General features: G+C 41.9%; 1 protein-coding gene across 1 annotated transcript in view; it reads left to right on the top strand.

The window, feature by feature from the left end:
- Positions 1–23,395, top strand: part of DRC11 (dynein regulatory complex subunit 11) — a 312,672-nt gene that overhangs the window by 270,066 nt on the left and 19,211 nt on the right. The window contains exons 10-15 of the mRNA XM_077448238.1: positions 7,227–7,302; positions 7,462–7,568; positions 7,906–7,998; positions 11,537–11,604; positions 14,445–14,527; positions 15,210–15,317. Coding sequence (XP_077304364.1) covers positions 7,227–7,302; positions 7,462–7,568; positions 7,906–7,998; positions 11,537–11,604; positions 14,445–14,527; positions 15,210–15,317 — 535 coding nt within the window. The remainder of the gene's footprint in view (positions 1–7,226; positions 7,303–7,461; positions 7,569–7,905; positions 7,999–11,536; positions 11,605–14,444; positions 14,528–15,209; positions 15,318–23,395) is intronic.

Genomic DNA, 23,395 nt, shown 5'->3' with positions numbered 1-23,395 from the left:
AGGCTAGGAATCTCCCCCACCTATACAGCATCCCAGACCCTTCTCTGTGGGCAAAAAAAGGAATCATTACCTTAAAACACATAGTTAAAGAGGGTGGACGTATGACTTTCCAGGAACTAAGACGGACATGTACACTTCCGATCTCTTTTCGGTCCAGATGGGATCGGGCTCTATTGAGCGTCTCTTGATTTCCAGTGCCATGGGGAGACCTCTTTCAACCCTATATTTATATTTCACTGTGGAACACGACACTAAATTAACCAGAACCTGGGGAAAATGGAAGGATATTCCATCTCTGGCCAAGGAGGAGTGGGAGGAATGCCTGACCTCATATATCCCCTCAATGATTGCCGCAAAAAGACAGGTTTATACAATTTAAGTTTTTACATAGGGCCTACTTGACCCCACAGAGGCTGTGCATTTACCCTCAAGGAGACCCTAACTGTCAAAGATGCAAACAAGAAGTTAGTACTTTCTGGCACATGGTCTGGTCTTGTCCCAAACTCCAGCCCTACTGGGCAGCAGTGGCCTCTACCCTGAGTGAAGTAATCGGGACGAGTCCACAGGTGGACCCACAAACGCTATTACCGAGTCATTTGGAGGACGTAGAGGGGGACAGATATTGTAAACTGTGTATTACCTTCTCATTATATTATGCTAGACGTGAAATCTTATTGAAATGGAAACTGGAAGACCCCCCAACTCTGGCCTTGTGGCGGAGAGCGGTGACCTCGGTACTCCCCCTGTATAAATTGACCTATAAAAAGTAGACAATGTCCAGGGAAGTATGATAACATCTGGTCCTTCTGGCTAGAAACCTCTGACAACCTTGACCAGTCCCCCCCCCTGACCGAGACGCAAATCCCCCCCCCCCACCAGGGGATATCATCTCCCTTCTTCCTATCTGTCATACCCCCCCTACCCCCCCCCCCCAATTCCCCTCTCTTCTTTACTCCCCTTCTGACCGCCCCCCCCCCCCCCTTTGTCACACCCAAATCAATGTCGGATACTAAACCGTATGAGAAACTTCATAATTGCTGACATGTACTAAGGATTATATGTAACTGATACCTGTGACTCCTGTACCACCGCTATAGAAGCTAAAATATGAATGACGGACGAACGTGGTTCTTCCTACCTATACCTGTATATCACTGAAGCTCTATATTACCCTGTACTGTAATGCTGAATTGTCTAATAAAACTTTTTTCTGTTAAAAAAAAAAAAAAAAAAACATTACAAACTTTAATAGTAAACTAAAAACTGAACTGTAACACCTGGTTTTCAACTGAACCCCAAACCTCAGCTTAACACATAAGCATAACACTGGCCATATAAAAGGCAATTTTGTGACAATTAACTTCCAGCCAGCTTTTAATTGCAAAAAAACAGCAACTGGATCAAGGCAACCTACCACCAACAGTTGTGTTTAATTACCTGTCCATGTGATCATTTTTGTGATTGAAATTTACTCAACACTGCCTGACTATATGGACAGCATACAGTATCTCCTAACCCTACATTTCAACTTAGATTTGTAACATGGGAAAGAAACACTTTTTTGACGTAGTCTACATTTGGTATAAAGTAGATGATATATTATAAAGTACATATCTCAGGATCTAAGCGAAAGGAGCTGTAATAATATAATTGAAGTGATATCACTAGCTGTTCTCCTAGAATGTTAACCCTTACTTTATGAGCTAATTCCCCGCAGATACAGAAAATTGCGATATGTTCGGCACTAAAACAAGCAGTGCTCTAATTAAATGTACACAGTTCCATACGTGAGTCATATATCTATGTGATCACACGTGGTGTCTATCTAACCCACCATCAGCGCTCTCCATGAATGAACTTGTGAACCCTTATTACTTCCCACTTATCGACTTAAGAACCAGAGTTGTCACCCCGTCACGCATGTTATTCTCCAAATAATACTAATAAGTGAAAACAAATCTAAGATATTGTTTGGTGTTTAGTCAACCTTCTCCACAGAACCGCAGTTAGTTTCCATGGGAATAACATTCACATGGAACTTGTGGTGGTAACCACGGGTGCAAATAACCATATAATTCAAGATAATTGCATTTACCTCTAACAACCATCCAATTATATTATGCAAACTGCAGGCAGGTGCAGTACAATTGTGAGAACATCTGTTTGTAGCAACACAACTGGCTATTATGTTGTCTCATTGTTACATAAGGTATGTGATTAGGTATGTAAAAGTAGGGTCACCTTAAAGGGAAAATAAAATTGTTTTCTAATTATGTTATTACAGTAAGGTTTTTCTTAACCTCCCTGGCGGTATGATTATGTCAGATTTTTGATGCTCAAAGCGGTACAATGTTTTGCATGGAAAGTTGGCGTTTTTATATTGTAGGCCTGTAATTCTTAGGAATAACTCACTTAAATCTGTCCAAACAAGAGTATAGTAGACATCCCGGGTATGATAACATTTGAAACACAAAATCATAAATCTAATATAATAAATAACTAGTAGCCTCCCTGGCGGTATTCCCGAGCCTGGCTCGGGGTAAGATTTCAGTACCATAAGCGGTATTCCCGAGCCAGACTCAGGATCCCATCACAGGATCCATGTAGTGGTTACTTACCTTGTCCCCTGGATCCAGCGTTGTCTCCCCACTGTGATCAGTGAGCCACCGTGTCTCGCTCGATCTGTCACAGTGCTGAGCTCCGTTCCATGCAAGCGTTGCGATGCATGGGGACAGAGTTCGGCGCCAAATTCAAAAAGTAAAAACACAGTATAGATACAGTATACTGTAATCTTACAGATTACAGTACTGTATCAAATAATTACACATCCCTTTTGTCCCTAGTGGTTTGTCCAGTGTCCTGCATGCAGTTTTATATTATAAATACTATTCTTTATGCCAGGAAACTGGAGATTGTCCATAGCAACCAAAAATGTCAGTTTACATCAAACGTGCCTTTAGACCAGCTAGAAAACAGTGATAATAAATTAGAATCACTTGCAGAATTGAGCAATTGTAATTTGTGGGGAAATTCGTCATCAAACACTAAAAGTAATGACGGCGACAATTCTGCAACTCAGCACATTTCAGTGTTTTTTTTTATTACATTATTGAATAATTTTTATTATTATTATATTATTATTTGTTATAATTATTTAATTATTTTTAGTTTTATATATATATATATATATATATATATATATATATATATATATATATATTATAATTTATGATTTATTTATGATTCATAATTTACGATTTCATATTTCAAATAATTTTATCATACCAGGGATGTCTATTAGACTCTTGCTTGGATGGATTTAAGTGAATTATTTCTAAGAATTACAGGCCTACAATATAAAACGCCAAATTTCCATGCAAAATAATGGTACCGCTTTCAGCACCTAAAATCTGAAATAATCTTACCGCCAGGGAGGTTAATAATTATAAAAATTATAAAATAAATCTCTCAATTCTGCAAGTGATTCTAATTTATTATCGCTGTTTTCTAGCTGGTCTAAAACTGCTTTTGATGTAAAGGGACACTTTTTGGTTGCCATGGACAATCTCCAGTTTCCAGGCAGAAAGAACAGTATATGTAATATAAAATTGCATGCAGGGCACTGGACAAAGCATTAGGGATAAAATGGAGGTGAAATAATGTGATACAGTAATGTAATCTATAAGATTACAGTGTACTGTATGTGTAATGTGTTTTTAACTTTTTGAATTTGGTGCCGTGCTCCGTCCCCGTGTGTCGCAACGCTGGCAGGGAACGGAGCTGGGCGCTGTGATACATTGAGCGGAGACATGGCTCGCACGCACAACAGGGAGACATCACAGGATCCAGGGGACAAGGTAAGTAACTTTGCCTGGATCCTGAGATGCGATCCCGAGTGTGGCTCGGGGTTACCACGTTTGATACTGGAAATTCACCCTGAGCCACCCTCGGGAATGCTGCTCGGGAGGTTAAAGATGATATTTTTTACATGATTTATATGCTACACTTGCATAATTATATTTTTTTCCAATGGTTATCTATTTACCAGAAAGTGCAATGGCTATCCTTGATAAAGTAGAACTAGACCCTCCTACACTTACAGCTAAGGAAGCTGCCATCTTGGTCTCTGGTTGGCAGGCCATCCATGGGTTGAATTTCGAAAGAATTTTCTTTCGAAGATCTTATCTATGAATTTTCATTCGAATTTCGCAACATTAGTGGGCTGCAGCAACAGCTGATTTCCGTGCGCCCATTGAATTTGAATAATCAGGCATGTTGGAAATTTTTTGAAAAACAAATGATTTTCTAAGCAATGATGGGAGAATTGTACAAGAAATGTACCGTATATACTCGAGTATAGGCCGACCCGAATATAAGCCGAGGCCCCCAATTTACCCCCAAAAAACTGGAAAAAATTATTGACTCGTGTATAAGCCGAGGGTGAGACATGCCTGTCCATCCCTGTGTGTCCGTCCATCCCTGTGGGTCCATCCATCCCTGTGTGTGTGTCCATGCATCCGTGTGTGTGTGTGTGTGTGTGTGTGTGTGTGTGTCCATGCATCCGTGTGTGTGTGTGTGTGTGTGTGTGTGTGTGTGTGTGTGTGTGTGTCCGTGCAGCCTACCTGTGTCCAGCCTGCCTGTGTCCGTCCAGCCTGCGTCCCGTCCAGCCTGCGTCCCGTCCAGCCTGCGTCCCGTCCCGGCCCGGCCCGGCCCGGCCCGTCCCGGCCCGTCCCGGCCCGGCCCGTCCTGTCCCGAGCCGAGCCTCCGTCCTTCAGCTCTTCGTCGGCGGCCATTCTAGGATTCAAAAGCCGCGCCTCCGTCGGTGATAGGCGGAACACTCAATTTCCCACTGACTGCTGTTCCGCCTATCGGATGTCCGTGATAGGCGGAACACTCAATTTCCCAGCAGCCTGTGTTCCGCCTATCACGGGCATCGTCTCATCCTCGTTCGTAGTACGAGGATGAGACGATGCCCGTGATAGGCGGAACACAGGCTGCTGGGAAATTCAGTGTTCCGCCTATCACAGGCGAAGGCGGAGCCGGAGGCGCGGCTTTTGAATTCTAGAATGGCCGCTGTCTGTCTGCTCGACACGCTGATCGAGCGGGCAGACAGCGATGACTCGAGTATAAGCCGAGGGGGGCACTTTCAGCCTCAAAAAAGAGGCTGAAAATCTCGGCTTATACTCGAGTATATACGGTAATCGAAAAAGAAATGCGCATGTGCAAGAAAAGAAAATTCCTGGAAAGAAAAAAAAAGATTCCAAGCCACGAAAATTATTTTCTGTAGCAACATGAGGGGAAATTAAAGTCTTGCTTGGTCAAAATTTCAAACTCAGTAGTGGCACCACCAAAGTTTCTGATTTTCAAAAGAAAAGTTTCTCGAAATTCGACCATGTATGGCCAGCCTTAGACCTGTAGTTGCCATAGTGCTGCACAGGTGATCAATTATGACAGTTTGGTTGAAAGCACAAGCAACTGTGACAGTTATCATTCACCACATGACTTGAATGTAACTGCTTGGGAATCAGATTATTTCCACTTAAAATTACCACTTCAGACAATCAGTTGTAGGATAGATTATCCTGAATATATTTTGTTTTCAGTAGAAATCTAAAAAGAAGCAGTCACTCTGCTGCAGGTAGAGCAGGAAGCCCTGGAAGTATATATAAACTATCTTACCTGTCAAGAATGTGATCAGCCAGCCTTGTGATTCAGGCAGGCCTACCACACAGCTTAGCCAGGTTAATTACCTCACTTTTCTTTAGGATCAAAAAGCAATACAGCTTGGTCTCCCATCCATCCCTTGTCTGCAACATTAAAAGAGTGTAACCATACTAAAATATCCTCATTCTGCTCTGTATATTCTCTCCTTCTGTTTGATAGCTTCAAGTGCAAGACTGACAGAACGGTACAATGCTCATAGTGCTGCCTCTTTATCGCACAGTCCTGCTGTGCTGGGGATATAGGACGTTAATATAAAGACAAACTGAAGCATTTATACTAGCTACATATAAAAATGCATTTACTGTAAAGAGAACCTATAGTGGTTTGGGGTCTAACCAGATGTTCAATATTTTTTACCGATATTTTATTTAGCAAAAAAAAAACAAAAAAAAACCCTGAAGACAGAAATGGCACTAATGTTCTTAAAAGCATCAAAACAGCAGAAGCTGTTTATTTTCAAACTCTCTCCGTAACTGAAAGCCTGCATAGAACCCTTGGAATAGAGCAGACAGACAGTGATAGAGATGAACAATTCATCTGTCTCAAAAGGCTGATTTACCAATGAAGTTGATTCACTTCAATGATCCTATCATGTACATATACACTAAATAAACAAGAATTTGCTTTTCGCATTATAAGATAGTTGTAGTGAATTTCAACCCCTTTTTGGGATTCTCAACTTGTTCAGTAAATTGTCTATAAGACACACAGAACGGGGCCCGGCCCTGCCCACTCTTTCTCCTCACTGGCTGTGATTGACAGCAGCGGAAACCAATGGCTCCCACTGCTGTCTCTGGACCAGTGAAGAGGCAGGATTTGGGCCAACAGCCTATCTCGTGCACATCGCTGGATCAGTATTGGGCTCAAGTATGTATCGGGGGGCTGTGGGGGGAGCTGCATACTGAAAGTTTTTTGCCTTCATGCACAGAATGCATGAAGGTAAAAAACCTTCAGGCTTTAATACTACTATTCAGCTCTGTACAAAACAAGCTTTGTTCAGCAAAGCAGCTAAGGTTAGCTTGGTAAACATATACAAAAAGAGCCTAGAGATCTGTCGTTTGGGTAAAAATGTAAATTCTTACATTCAATATTTTTTATTTACTTTTAAAACATTTATTTTGGTAACATATTTATATACATTACAAAAAAAGATGGATTGTAAGCTCTCCTAAGTAGGTGGAGATCACTGGAGTAGTTTAGTTCAGTCATTTCCAGCTTACAGGGGTATCAGCCAGGTATGTACATATAGTTATATTGGTCCAGGCTGGACCAATGTAACTATGTGTAACGTGTGTAATGTGTAAAGTATTCGTACCCACATTTCCTCTTTAATTTTGCAAAGGACTGTGCAAACTCTTGGTGCTATACAATTCCTACATTCCCTGTAATCTATCTTAATAGTACAGGGTATAGTATAGGATGGACTACCTTTGTCTGCTAGCTAAAAAATCTGTGTAACAGACTATGCATTTATAAGCTTTGTTTTATTTGATACATTTTAGGAGGAAGAACCAGGCTGGAAAATGAAGCCAAGCGAGTTCTTGCCAGACATAGGATCAACACGCCACACATATGAAGGTAATCTATGTTTGAATACTGTTCTGTAAAATGAAAACTGACTTTTGGCTTATAGAATACTTTTCCACAGTCTGGGTGAGAATGGGCATGAAAGAAGGATTTGCATCTCTAACTAGTCTTACACTTTTCTTCTATTATTCATGTTTGCTTTCTTTGCAGCCGTTTGGCAAAATCGAGATGAGACCTGGAATCTTCACCAGACACATGACTCTGAGCTCATAAAAGAAGACAAGAGGAAGGAAGTAGAAGAAGAGATTAGGATACAGGTTTGGCTGGAGTCTGCTTCTGTAATCAGAAATACGTGTCACCTGGGACTGGACTTGGAGGTTTTGGGAATGCTCTAAAGCGCAGATCCTGGCACCATACCACCCAGCATTACAGTGGCTGGCTGAGGATATTGGTTACTGCTTTGCATTTTGTATTTTGTACACTTTGTATAAAGCATCTGTATCTTCCCTGCTGTTTTTAAACCCCCTGATTTGTGCACTTAGAAATTAGATTTGCCTTTTTCATTAATATAATATTTAACAGCATGAATTCATATCTCACGTATGAACATTTAAGCTTTGATTTAGCCCTGTGATATTTTCTGTATAATGATAGGTTGATGAATTGATGAGACAAGAGTTACAGAACCTGAAACTGTCTGTGGACAGAGACAAAAACAAGAAGAAAAAAGGGAAAAAAGGAGGAAAGGTAAGTGACAAGGTTAATGTTAAATGATTATAAAGGACTTGTCTCTTCAATCTTACTTCAAGCCAGTGGCCTCATACATAATTACATAATGTGTTCGGATATGTGTACAGATATCAATGTCATACTTCCAGTGCAATGTACAAGAATCCACTTGTTTGCATGACCCTATTTAAAGTGTTTTATTTGGCTGTCTGCTGTTCTTCGCCTAAATTCCTGGCCCAAAGACACTAAGGAAGAGAGAAAATATCTATTGAAAAACTGTTTTGATTGGAGTAGTTGTCCCTGCTGGCAGATTTCCCCCACCTACTCATGCGAGAACCCTAGGATGTACAGTAGTCAGGGCTTTTTTTTTCTCAGAAAATAGGTGCAGGTACTCCCTCTGTCGAGTCACCCCTTATTTCTGCTTCCTAGCCACCTACAAGCACCATCCCTTGGTCTCACCCCCTACCCACCCCAACTCCCAGTGCTGCCTCTTTTAGAGAACACAGAACCATTCATTTTGTGCTGCTGAGTAAATTGTATGGAATTTGTTAATGGTAACAAGATAAGCTGTAAAATGTATCCCCTACAGCCAGCAATAATAGTTCCCCCCATCAACATTAGACCCCCATTAACTATAGACCCCCTGCAACAGAATAGCCCCCTCCCCAGGAACAATAGACTATCCCAGCAGCCAGTATCAATAGACCCTCCCGCCCTTACCAGTAGATCCCTCCCAGTACACTTACCCCCCACCAACAACAATAGAACCCCCACCAGCAACAATAGATCCCTCAAAAAAACACCCTTCAGCACACACCAATACGCCCAGACATTACATACATTTAGTGACAGAGGTGCTGAAACTGCGTTCCCCTGTGTTCCTGCTAAAAAAAAGCCCTGGATGTAGGATTTCCTATTGCTCTGCTGAAGGGCAATAATATCCAGTGACAGCAAAAAAAAAAAATGTTGACAGAGCTCCCAAAACTTCCTCACTCATTATATATATCTATATATATCTCTCTCTCTCTCTCTCTCTCTCTCTCTCTCTCTCTCTATATATATATATATATATATATATATATATATATACATATATATATATAGATATGGATATACGTATATATAAATATTTTTGCATTGGAGATTGAGTCCTGTCGTCATATATATATATATATATATATATATATAAAACGACGGGACTCAATCTCCAATGCAAAAATATTTATATCAAATGCTCTTCAAGTCACAAATGGGTTACATGCTACTGTACAGTTACGAGCATCACACACTCTTCATCAGGCTTCAGCACAAAGCCTGATGAAGAGCATGTCATGCTCGTGAGGCCTCATGCACACGAGACGCAGTTAAACGCGCGTTCAGATGCAGTTGGGCAGTTTTTTCAATTGCCCCTGAACTCATTCAATGTTATCCTATGTGTCCATGCACACAGTCTCGTTTTTTTCCGTTTTTATGCAGTTGCGTTTAATCTCGTTTTTCCAGAAGCAAAAAAATGCGTTCAGAAGCAAAAATTTCCACGTTTCAGACGCAAAACGCGGTAAAATGCGGCAAAACGCCGCTACCGCGTTTAGCCGCGTTTGCGTTTATATGCGTTTGCGTTTATATGCGTTTTTAAAGGTGACCTTTTTTTTTACATTAAAAATCTCAAAAATGATTGCAAATGATGAAAAACCATTAGAAAAATATTTTAAACAATTGCAATTGCAAGTGGACAATCCACAACTTGTGGCAAGTGACATGGCAGGTGGCAAGTGACGTGGCAAGTGGACAATCCACAACTTGTGGCAAGTGACATGGCAGGTGGCAAGTGATGTGGCAAGTGGACAATCCACAACTTGTGGCAAGTGACGTGGCAGGTGAAGTGGCAAGTGACGTGGAAAGTGGACAATCCACAACTTGTGGCAGGTGACGTGGCAAGTGACCTGGCAGGTGACGCGGCAAGTGACCTGGCAGGTGACGTGGCAAGTGGAAAATCAACAACTTGTGGCAGGTGACTGGCATGTGACGTGGCAAGTGGACAATCCATAACTTGTGGCAGGTGACGTGGCAAGTGACGTGGCAAGTGGACAATCCACTTGTGGCAGGGGACGTGGCAAGTGACGTGGCAAGTGGACAATCCACTTGTGGCAGGGGATGTGGCAAGTGACGTGGCGAGTGGACAATCCACAACTTGTGTCAGGTGACGTGGCAAGTGGACAATCCACAACTTGTGGCAGGTGATGTGGCAAGTGATGTGGCAAGTGGACAATCCACTTGTTGCAGGTGACGTGGCAGGGGATGTGGCAAGGGACGTGGCAAGTGGAAAATCCACAACTTGTGGCAGGTGACGTGGCAGGTGACGTGGAAAGTGATGTGGCAAGTGGACAATCCACAACTTGTGGCAGGTGATGTGGCTGGTGACGTGGCAAGTGGACAATCCACATCTTGTGGCAGGTGACGTGGCAGGTGATGTGGCAAGTGACGTGGCAAGTGGACAATCCACTACTTGTGGCAGGTGATGTGGCTGGTGACGTGGCAAGTGGACAATCCACAGCTTGTGGCAGGTGGCATGGCAGATGACGTGGAAAGTGGACAATCCACATCTCGTGGCAAGCGACGTGGCAGGTGATGTGGCAAGTGACGTGGCAAGTAGACAATCCACAACTTGTGGCAGGTGACGTGGCAGGTGATGTGGCAAGTGGACAATCCCCAACTTGTGGCAAGTGACGTGGCAAGTGGACAATCCAAAACTTGTGGCAGGTGACGTGGCAAGTGACGTGGCAGGTGATGTGGCAAGTCACGTGGCAAGTGGACAATCCACAACTTGTGGCAGGTGACGTGGCAGTTGGACAATCCACAACTTGTGGCAGATGACGTGGCAAGTGACGTGGCAAGTGACGTGGCAAGTGGACAATCCACAACTTGTGGCAGGTGCCGTGGCAAGTGACACGCTAAATACAAGTACACTGCAGCTCTCACAGCTGCTGCTACTCACTCTGGTCTCACAAAATTGCTGAAATAGTTAATAATACTGTTTTTTTGAGCTGGGGAGGGTCTATGATGTTAGCTTAACTAAACGCTTCTAGACGCAAACGCGGTAAAACGCCGCTAAATCGCGGTAAAAATCGCGGCAAAACGCGCGTTTCTAAACGCCGGTTTCAACATGTGTCCAGCAGCGTTTGCATCTGCGTCTCGTGTGCATGAAGCCTAACTGTACAGTAGCATGTAACCCATTTGTGCCTTGAAGAGCATTTGATATAAATATTTTTGCATTGGAGATCATGTTCCTGTCATCTTTTCTATTGGATATATAGATATATAGATATAGATATATATATTCTACATTCACATCAGTTCCTGCCCTCTCAAGGAGCTTACAATCTAGGGTCCCTAAGTCACATTCATACATGCTAGGGCCAATTTAGATAGGGGGCAATTAGCCTTATATATATAAATATATATTTATTTAACAGCATCTTTATATACATCTTTAACAGCAAAGTTTGCATGCCTGTTTGTTCATTTGAACACCGTAATTTAAAATATACTCTAATAATAGAAAAAGAAGAAAGGGAAGAAAAGTGGTAAAAGAAAGAAAAAGAAGGAAAAAGATCTAACTCCAGACAGGTATGTGGCCAAATTTTGTTGTGATAAATCTCCAACAGTTTTTAGGGATTCATGTAACAAATTGTGTTATGCTGTTTAGTATTTTTTTTAAACTATAGTAATCTTGCAGTGGGGCATCTACTTGCACAGTGACAAACTTAATTTGTAAAATGACTCTTGTCAGGAACCGAGGCAAATGTTCCCATAGGGTTCAATGTTAATCGGGTTAATCTATTCTGAACTTTTTTTTTTTGTTTATATATAAAGTAAAATTATGAAATGTATGTACAAAAAAAAGGATTTCAAACATGTATTACATACGGTCTTTAACATTAAACTGACCTCCTTCATATGTAAGTCTAAAAAGAAAAAAAAAAATATAGCTCCTCTGTAATCCTTGTTTGAAACAATCCCAAACCCCAATTTAAATAACTAATCTAGGGGCCAGAAAACAGCAGTGTGCATCCAGGAAAAGATCATCCGAGGGAATGATAAAGTTGTAGAATTCATATGAACTGTTTTTCCATGATTCCCAATCAAGTGAGCCCACCCTCATGGTAGTCAGGGGGCAGAAACCCCTATCTGAGTGGACAGGTTCACTGCTCTTCTCAATATGAACGTGTCAGAGCAGGGAAGATGGCCACGGCTGGTGTTTGTGAACCGGAGCTAATTTTTGTGAACTCTTCATGAACCGAGGTATCACTGTACGTTTCTTTCATTTCTATAGCATTGTAGCATCTGCCCAAAATAAGAGATACTCTTATTATTGAAACAGTTACCACAATTATTATGAGTGCTGTGTGACCTGTGCCTTACCTCTATTCTTATCTCTATATGAGTCAATAGGTCAGCTTGAAGCACTTTGTAGCAAGTGAAGAGATGAGGAAAGTTGGAAAGGGCTGGTCACATTACTATCTAGTGGCTCCTTCTGTTGTAGAGCAACCTAGGTTTTCTGTGTAACAGATAAAGAAGAGTGCATGGAGATACCAGGTGGTGGATCTATAAAGCCACCACCAGATTTATGTATATAAAAAGACAGGTAAACTCTAAGGTAGTCAAAGACATAGTATAGGGCTAAGGGCTTCTGTAGATGGACAAATGCAGTATGGATTTGGGAGCTTTAGGCTTCATGTACACGGGATGTTTTAAAACCTCTCCTGAACGATTTAACTTGAGAGATAGTAAACAAAGTTTAACCACTTCCAGCCCAAGGACATCATATGACGTTCTGGACTTTAAGTGGGGATATCTGAATGATACCTGCAGTTATAGGCATCATTCAGATGTCATCTTTTTCGGCTAACGATTCTGTGCACTGTAAGAACAATCATAGAGGCAGACATCCCCCACCGCCCTACGGTGTTTCTGCGATCGGCAAGCCGGAGAACGAAATGATCACCACCGGAAGTTGATCATAGAGATTTCTGGTGACCAGATGATCCCCAGTTATCTCTTTGACCCTTGGAAGCACAGGCGTAACGTTATAACATCACGTCTGGGCCAGTGGATTTAAACAATCCTGGGGACTCGGCTGGAAAGGCCAAGACAGTTCATTATTTTTTTTATCTCGGTCTTTCCAGCCTGGAGGAGAGATGTGGGGTCTTATAGACCCTACATCTCTCCATAAAGAGGACCTAACATGTACTATTCCTATTACAAGGGATGTTTACCATCCTTGTAATAGGAATAAAAGTGATAAAAAAAAATTTGAAAGAGAAAGTATAAAAATAAAAAAATAAAGTTAAAATAATTAATAAAAAAATGAATCAATTAATTAAAGCGCCCTCGACCCCGCATGCTCCACAGAGAAGTGAACCCATACATAAGTTGTGCCCACATATGTAAACGGTGTTCAAATCAAACATGTGAGGTAGCATTAGAGCAAGTGCAACAATTCTATCCCAAGACCTTCTCTGTAACACTAAACTGGTAACCTGTAAAAAAATGTAAGGCGTCACCTATGGAGATTTTTATGTACCAAAGTTTGGCGCCATTTCACAACTGTGCACAACTTTAAAGCGTGACATGCTAGGTATCTATTTACTCAGCATAAGATCATCTTTCACATTATATAAAAAAATTGGGCTAACTTTACTGTTTTGTTCTTTTATTTTTTTTATTTATGAAAAAAAAATTCCCCAAAAAAAAAGTGTTTGAAAAATTCCTGCGCAAATACCATGTGATGTCAAGAATTGCAATGATCGCCATTTTATTCCCTAAAAAAAACATATATAATATTTGGGGTTCTGAGTAATTTTCTAGCAAAAAAAATAAATATATGATTTTTACATGTAGGAGAGGAGTGACAGAATAGGCCCAGTATGGAAGTGCCTCTGAACATCTGTCCTGAATGCATTTTTTTGCTTTCCAAAAAAGCTTCTAAACTCAACTGCCTAGAAACGACTATAAACCACCCTGTGTACATGTACCAATAAGATAACAGAGAGTTCAGGGGCAGCTGAAAAAAAGAAGGTATTATTGCCAAAGCCTAATTGAACAAGCTGAAGTTGATTGGCTACCATGCACAGCTGCACCAGATTTTTAGTGCTCCAGTTTTAGTAAATCACCCCTTTGTTAGGACTGCATAACACTCCCCTCTCTTTTCTGTTACAGGGGGAAGTGTTTTGTAGCTCATGGAGATAGCAGAGAACAATGCTAACTATACATGAAGTTATCACAAGATTTTTGGCTTGATGAACAGCTACTTTTTTTTTTTTGCACTTGTCAAACAGAAATAATAGAACACTTTCAGTGATATATTTAACAGACCAAAGGGGAACAATGAAGAAAAAGTTATTGCTAGAGTTTACATACACTTTAAGTTAGTTCTAAATATGTCATTCTTTTTGTGTGTCACACAGGACCATTGATTCGTTATATGAGGAGCTGGTTACAGAAGGTCTTCTCATAAAACCAAAGCCTGTCAAGATGTCAGATTTCATAGGTAAAGCATTAGATCTCCTAATTTTGATTTAAAGCCACACTGTGGGGAAAAATATATATATATTTTTTTTTAATATCACCTATCTCTATTGTTGCCTGTCCCATGTGCTGTGGATGCTGCTGCGTTTCAGAAGACACACCTTTATTCAGCTTGTATAGTACAGTAAGCACCAAACATCCAATGCTGAGACTCACACTCTGGCTGTTTTACAGTTTTCACAGTAGATCATTTTCTGTCCACGTCAGCTGTTCAGAAAATTTCTTGTATCCTTTTCACCGAATACAAGGCATTCTGTGATTGGTTTCCAACAGTCATTAATTTTATTTACAATTTCTAACCTATGCTAGTCAAACAAGAACTTGAGTTTCATCATTTGTTATGGGTACCAGTGTATTTCATGCAGGGTGGCGGTCAACATGGGGCTGGTCAATCACATCCCAATGAAACAATACTAGAAAAAAAGTGGCCTAGTGCAAAAAGTACAGCCAGTACCCCTAGGGATGTTTGAATGAGATAGACCAGTCTTTAGATAAAGTGTAACACAGTAATTTATTGGTAGTACATCTTAGATACATGTATATTAAAAAAGTTTTTTGTCAATATGTGCAATTTTGTTTTGGGTACCAACACATTTGTTTGAATTGTAAAGCTGTTTGTTAAACCTCTTGTATATATTCTACAGCTGAATACAGTTATTTGGGCACCACCCTACGCCAGGCTGACATAGAGCCGATGCCTTCCCTCAGCGATGTCAAGCAGCTTCTAGTCTTGTACGGAGTTCTGCCTTTAGGTGAGTTCATATTTCACTAATATGTTTACTGGTGTATTGTTGATCAGTTATTCATGGATAACAGTACAGGTTGGAACAAATACACAAGATGTACTTGGAACTTACACAAAAAAGAAGTATCAAACGAAAGCAGTATAGTGGAAGTAAAATGAAACGGTTGATAAATCACCAGTTGAAATCCTTTTTCTTGCTTTGCTCTGTTAAAAATGGATATTGAAGTTGTTTTCTGACGATCTTATTCTCGTGAGTGTTTGCCCTTTCTGTAAAATACATGGCTTAAATTAAGGCATATTATCAGGTAATAAATAACACTGTAAATATCAGGTGGGACTTGTGTGTCCAATCATGTACTGCACTTTCATTTACCTCCATAGCTCCATGGTCTAGAGAGAACATGTGTCATGGTAAAGTCTGTTGGCAGTTGTCCTAGGCCTACATACAGTAAGATTTATGTAGTGCATACAAGTCCTAATTCGGCCTCTTAGATTTACTCCAGAGAAGCGATCATGGAGCTCATATGTTCTGTATGTGTAAGGACAAAGTTTTGGAACCAGTCTTTATGGCTGGTCTCCACACAGAACTTTCCAAAGTAAATGAAGAACAGTACCATACTTTACACAGAAATACGTTTCCACTCCTGGATACGGATATTCTCTTAGCTATTTAGATGACAATAGATTTTTTTCAACACCTGTTGAAGAAAAGCTTGTAAACAGTCTTAGGTGTTTAGCTTTTTTTATGGTGGGGCTCCAAATGTCAATTTGCTGTCGTTACATAGTTACATAGTTAGTCTGGTTGAAAAAAGATACAATCCATCTAGTTCAACCAATTAAAAAAAAATCCAAAAAAAATAAATAAATCATGCAATCCTATATACACAATCCTATACCCACAGTTGATACAAAGGAATGCAAAAAACCCCAGAAAAGCATGATCCAATTTGATCCAGCAGGGGGAAAAAATTCCTTCCTGATCCCCTGAGAGGTAATCGGATATTCCCTGGATCAACTTTACCTATAAATGTTAGTATCCAGTTATAATATGTACAAAGAATCCAGGCCTTTTTTAAAGCAATCTACTGAGCGGGACAGAACCAGCTCTTGAGGGAGTCTTTTCCATATTTTAACAGCTCATACTATGAAGAAACCTTTCCGTATTTGGAGATGAAATCTCCTTTCCTCTAGACGTAAAGAGTGCCCCCTTGTCCTCTGTAAAGACCTTAAAGTGAATAACTCAACACCAAGTTCACTATATCGACCACTTATGTATTTGTACATGTTGATCATATCCCCCATTAATCTCCTCTTTTTAAGAGAGAGTAAATTAAGTTTAGCTAATCGTTCCTCATATATGTGCAAATATGCAAACAAAGTGACAGTGCAACACTATAATATGGGCAATTACTGGCACTTGTAATGTGTGAAATGATGGTGACATAAAAAAAATCATACAAAGCAATAATAAATCGCAATCTCCATGAGACAGAATCTAAAAAAGACACATGTGAGTCCCAACATATGAAAGTGACTTCAAGTGAAGAATAGTTCATGAACGGTGGAAAATAGGTATTCTGCCTTTATCGAAAAGAGCCACCATGGAAAGAATTTGCTATTCTCCTTGGAAAGGGAAACCACCATGGAAATAATTCACCGTCCAATGTGCAGCCACCACCAGACAGGATGACCGGGTACTCTTGCCAAATAATGTGGGTCCTCTGCCAGCAGCAAGGAGCCAGACAAGCAAAAACACTGAAGAGACTTGGACTTCACAGGAACCAGCATACAGGATGAACAGCAACACAGGTTCAGTGTCCCAAAAGTCTTAGGCTCCCGCATAATTTTGAAGGAACTACACAGCATGTGTTACAAACAACCAGCAGGTCCAATCGGTCAGGTTGACTTGTGGAATAACCTCACGTCTGATGCGTGTTTCTCTGTAACCACAGGCCATCTGGGGATATGAGGCTGATCATATCAGGTCTCCGATATGATCGGAGACCTGATCAAGGCCAAATCCGGCTTTGTTCGGGTCACAGCCTAGCCTGCGGATGTGCCGGGTCGTGACTGGGGGGGGAAGGCCCAGGAAGAGCGGTGGACGGTGGCTGGGGGGGGGGGTGTCTCTTCCCTCTGTCTGGCATAATGGGCCGAGTGGCTTCCGAGATCGGCTGTTCTCACCAGATAGCTGACCGCCCGCAGCTGCAGGCCATACCCCGATACATCCACTTCTTCCTATCACTGTACCGGTATGGAGGTTTGCGTGAAGTGGTTAAGCTTATGATCTACCAAAACACCCAGATCCTTCTCCACTATGGATTCCCCCAGTTGTACTCCTCCTAGTATGTATAATGCATGCATATTCTTAACCCCCAAGTGCATAACTTTACATTTTTCACCAATAAAACACATCTGCCAGTTTGCTGATGTTATGAGAGCCCAAAAAAATGAATGCCTTGTCTAATGAATTGGAGCCCTGGTAATTGATTGCGCAACCCTACTGAGATCCCAGTCCTTACGTGTCACACCTTTGCTCCAGAGGCTTTAGTACCTAGAGGATTGTTAAGCTCCAAAGCCTTAGTCATTTTTTCCCTTTGTGCATATCTCCACTGTACACCGGCAACAGGTGCACTTTAACAAACAGGAATGATCTCTCCAAATAGATGTGAACAACAAACTTGTATAAATATAACTTATTATAATAACAACAGCGAATACCAAGAATAATTCAAGCACATAAAAATTGGCTGGTATCGTCAGAATTATTTTTCTTTTAGATCTGCACTGAGAAATTGTTTTAACATTACAGTTCAGAGTGTTTCCTGGTTCCCAGCGTTCTTGTTCTTTGTGCGTGTAAATTCTCTGTCATGTTTTATTATAGTGTATTTGTTTTATAATATGCTGGCATACAGATGTGCGCAAGCAAAATACAATGGTTGGGAAAAAAAAAAAAAAAAACATCTGATTGGTCTCCTGGGATATAGAGTCATCAAGGGGTATATCAATGAAACTAACAGGAACTTTGAAACCTCATTACCTTTGACGTCCCAAAGTACTCACACTATGCAGAGTCTCACTGATTGTTTAAAGTGGTATTAAACCCTCAGTGTTTTTTAGTTTATGTCTTGCCCCAGGACTTCCAGTTTACAACAACTTTTAATGGTGTTGGCTCCTCAGTGCCAATTACTTTAAACTTTGCACAGTTCAGTCTCAAGCCAGTCTGTTAGCCTCGAGGAGAGAAGACAGGCCAGTGTCTTGTCATCCTTGGCTAAGAGGCTGTGTGTTTCTATTGCTGCACAAAGTGTATGGAGGCACAACTTTGATCCTTTTTTTCAAAATTTTATTTTTATTGGGTTTTAAAAGAACAGATACAAAGTAGTTATATAATGCACATTGCACTGATAACTAAAACATAATTATAGCATGCAAGGGTGGCTCCCTAGGATTCTGATAGAGATAGACGGTGCAGCTGATAAGCCAGTACAACCGACCCTGTTGTACCGGGCCCTGCATACTCAGTTCTGCAGGGGGGTCCCAGGCAGCCTCATAGACAGTCAGTGCAGAATTTTAAAAAATTACTTTTTTAAATTACATCCCCTCTCAGCCCCTACCTCTAGCTCAGTAGGGTGTATCGTTGCTATTTCCTGGGCCCTTCTCTGATGATCTGTGCTGGTAAGAGTGAAGGTTTTTTTTGTTTTCATTTTCGGGCGCATGTGCAGTGCATTCCATGTCCGCTCTACATGTTCCGGCTGCTTAAAATCCTGGCTGCCTGCCGCTGGAGCTGCTCATTTTCATTCCCTGGCGGAGTAATCTTCCTTCACTCAGCTCACCACTCAGTAGTCGAACTCGGACTGAGAGAGATTGGAAGCGAGAGGCTAGAAGCAGGCAGCAGTGGCAGTGGCAGGCAGCTGACAGCATCCAGACGGAGAGAGAAATTAATTGTGGCTGCTGCAGCACAGGGGTGCCTGGGGGTGGTTGAAAGAAATACTGCATTGTACATTACTATATATTGTCTCTCTCTATAGCACACAGTCAGCAGGTTCTCTGTCACAGTGTGTCACATAACATGGCTGTTGGGTGCTGATTTTGTTAACTTATTGGTCATGAGTTTACAAGGTCAGCACCCAACAGCTGTTATGTGACACACTGTGACAGAGTCAGCCATGATAGAGCACCTGCACCTCCCTGTGTGCTATAATGCTGATGATTTCAACCTGCCTGTGTTACTGTGTGTTATCAAGTCTTCTTTCTCAGGGAGTGGAATCCGTGTGTTCGGCAGGGAATCTGTTTGCTGATCTCCCGCTTAACAGATTGGGAAGATGACAGGTCCGTGTCCACTCAGTTTATGCAGAGCTGACACGGACACAGCCCACTGTCCTCTAAGGGCGGCTGGTGTAAAAAGAGGGGAACAGATCCCCTTTCATTTTGTTCAGCTGATCATATTGGATGTAGGCGTGTGTAAATGGACACAAGTCCGTTTAGATCCATCACTCTATAGTAGTGAATGGATGGTCAGGACTAAACAATGGACAGGTAGACCTGATCAAATCAGTCATGTGATCCCACCCCTAACGTTTTCCTTTTAACTGCTTGCCGCCCGCCCTCAGTATATTTACGGGCAGGCTGGATCACATACATGTACGTCATCCAGCCTGTTCCAGGTAAGGACGCGCATGCATGTGCCTGCTGCTAACCCACTCTGGTACTGGCTACACTGGAATTTTGTCAGCAGGTCCTGGCCAATGATTTATGGCCAAGATATGCTGATCAGCTGCAGCTAATTACAGCACAAAGTCCTGTGTTTACAAACACGGGGCACCATACACAGATCAACAATCTGGCTATTTCTTCTCCCTGCAAAGCAGGGAGAAAAAACACCCATATTTGTTAGTAAAAGCAGCACATGTTTTACACATGACACTTGTTAGGCCCACAGTTAACCTCTTCATTGCCCCTTGATATTAACCCAGCCAGTTCCATTAATATAGTGTACACTATACAGTATTTTAGCTGATCACTGTATTAGTGTCATTATTGATGTCAGTGTCAGTTAAGCCAGCCATAGATGGTTAGAATCTTGCCTAGTTTAGCAGGTGACTGGCTAAGATTTGAACCATCTATCGGCAGGCGGATTGTACCCAAGTAATAGATCAACTTGGGTACAACCAGCCTGTCCAATTTTTACATGCAATTATTGTTCCATGACGGGGTCTGGGGAGGGGCCAGGAGGCAAGGCCAGGGATAGGGTTGAGGGTGGGGCTGAAGGGGGCCCCGTCAGGTAGACTGTACAGGGCCCCATGATTTCTATCAGCAGCCCTGGAGCAAGGAGCCACCCACAAACAGTAAACCTGGGGCAACAGTCATGGCACCAGCCTAAACAGTAACATAGACCAGGATTAAAAGATAAAGAAGCTAGATACTTAGCAAGTAAATAAACCAGCTGGTGAAAGTACTTAAACACTAATGCCCCATACACAGGGTCGGAAATTCCTACGGAAGAAGTCCGATCGGATTATGTTGTCGGAAAATCCGATTGTGTGTGGCTCTATCGGACTTTTTCTGACGGAATTTCTGACGGAAAAAGTTTGAGAGCTGGATCTAAAATGTTCCAACAACAAAATCCAATCATACTTTTTCCGATCGTGTGTAGAGAATTCCGAAGCACAAAGTGCGACGCATGCTCAGAAAAAATTTGGAGACGAAAACTATTGACTACTGACCTCATTTCGAACGATTGGATTTTCAGACAACGTATGCAAGTTTCGGCCAAAATCCGTTCGAAAAAATCTCACTTTAAAGCCAAGCTGTCATTTAATGGTGCAGAATCTGTTACAGAGGAGTAAAGACTGATTAGCTATGTCCATAGGGCTATTGCCACATAAACTTTCCTGAGAAATATCTGTTTAATGCTCCTCCTTTCTTCCTGGTATATGACATGCCATAACCAGAGCTGTTATGATAAATTATATGTGAGGATAAGAAATGTACTGTAAGCTCATCTGCTGCTACTCCCTTCTCCATAGTGTTGCTCATCTCCTCTGCTTTCCATCTTTGTAGTGGTACTCCTCTACTTCACTGCACATCCCTATAGCGATCGTCCTTTCTTCCACTTCCTGCCTCCATAGTGGCACACCTCTCCTCCACTGGCCCTATCCATAGCAATGCTCCTTTGCTCTCCTGTCTTTCTCTATTCCACCTTCTCTCCCCATGGTTACACTCCTCATTTTTGCTATGGTAGTGTAGTAGTGCATTTCTTTTCTATCCCCCTCTCTATCATGGAATTCATCTCCTCTACCTCCCCTCTCCTAAGGTGCGATCACACCTTAGGAGAAAGGAGATGAATGGCACTATGGAGAAGGAAGTTGGAAGATATGAACGCCACTATAGAGAGGGGGTTAGACAGGGGAGGCAAAGGAGATATGTGGCATTATGGAGAGGGTAGGCAGAGAACATGAGCATCTCTATGGAGTGCGTAAAGAGAGGCGATGAATCTCTATGGAGAGATGGGTCTAGGAGATGATCACACCTTAGCAGAGGGGAGGTAGAGGTGTGATCATCTCCCCGACCCATCTCTCCATAGAGTTCATCACTTCTCTTTACGCTCTCCATAGTGATGCTCATCTTCTCTCCCTTCCCTCTCCATAATGCCACATATCTCCTTTGCCTCCCCTGTCTAGCCCCCTCTCTATAGTGGCGTTCATATCTTCCACCTTCCCTCTCCATAGTACCATTCATCTCCTCCCCTCTCCATAGAAACACTCATCACCAAACCTCTAGATGATGGCACTCCTCTCCTTCACCTCTTCTCTGCATAGTGCTGTTCATCTCCTCCTCTGTCTGCCATCTACTGTATATAGTGCCGCTTATCCTCTTTGCCATAGTGCCACTCCTCTCCTCTGTCTTCCTTTTTCTATAGCGGTGCTCATTTCCTCCATTCCCCTTTCCATAGTGGTATTCATCTACTCCATCCACCTCTCCATAGCTGCACTCCTCTCCATAATCACGTTCTTCTCCCCCAGCCCCCCTCTACATAGTAGCTCCCATTTCCTCCACTTCCTCTAAATCGACATTACTTTCCTCCACCCCCTTCCCTTTCCATAGTGGGGGGGTCACCTCCTCCAACTTTCAAATTAGCATAGTGGTGCTCATTTTCTCTCCATTTCACCTCTGTCTTTTCTTAAGGCATAATATATGAAAACAAAACTATAAAATTATACTATATCATACTATACTATACAGAGACATGCACCTTGTTTTGACCTGACTTTTATTTATTAATTATTGGGGTTGGTTTACTAAAACTGGAGAGTACAAAATTCGGTGCAGCTCTTCATATAAACCAATCAGCTTCCAGTTTTCTTTTTTTTGTTTTGTTTTTTGTCAAAACCTAATTGAACAAGCTGAAGTTTGAAGCTGATTGGCTACCACCATGCACAGCTGCACCATATTTGGCACTCTCCAGTTTTAGTAAATCTACCCCGCTGTGTCCTGTTCATTTAAGCCTGTTCTAAAGGCCGGTTCACACTATTGCGATGCGAGAAGCCTGCGAATCAACTGCTGGTTCCTGCATCGCACCTGGCACGCACGGCAGTTCACACTGCCATATGCGAACTGCTGGGGAGTGTCATTATATGTTAACGGCACTTCCATTTCAGCTCGCATATCGCACTGCGAACTGACAGTTCGGACATGAATTGGATCGCATATGTGTGAACACACATGCGATCTGATTCTGGTCCAAACAGAAAAAAAGGGTCCTGTGCGTGTTTGCACCGAATGTGGTGCGATATCAGCCATACTATTTGTATAGCTGACATCGCACCCGCACAGACATCGCATGTAATGTGAACAGCAGTGCGCTGCGCATTAAATGCGATGTTTGGCATCGCAATAGTGTGAACCAGCCCTAAATGTCAAAGGATAATGTGAACTTGTCCTTTAGAAACCCAAGGTGAACCTGCATCATAGTAGGTAGCCCCCAGTTTATATTCTTTCATCTTGTCAGTGCTTGGGATATGCTCAACCTTAAAGCATGGTACAGCAGATTGTGCTGGAAAAGGAAAGTGCAGCTCATTGATCTTCTTT

Source organism: Lithobates pipiens, unplaced genomic scaffold, assembly GCF_037356315.1.
Source record: "Lithobates pipiens isolate NorthernLeopardFrog02 unplaced genomic scaffold, aLitPip1_a1.2 Scaffold_22, whole genome shotgun sequence".
Classification (NCBI taxonomy): Eukaryota; Metazoa; Chordata; class Amphibia; order Anura; family Ranidae; genus Lithobates; species Lithobates pipiens.
The sequence above is the reverse complement of the archived record's forward strand: the minus strand, read 5'-3'. Positions and strand labels throughout refer to the sequence as shown.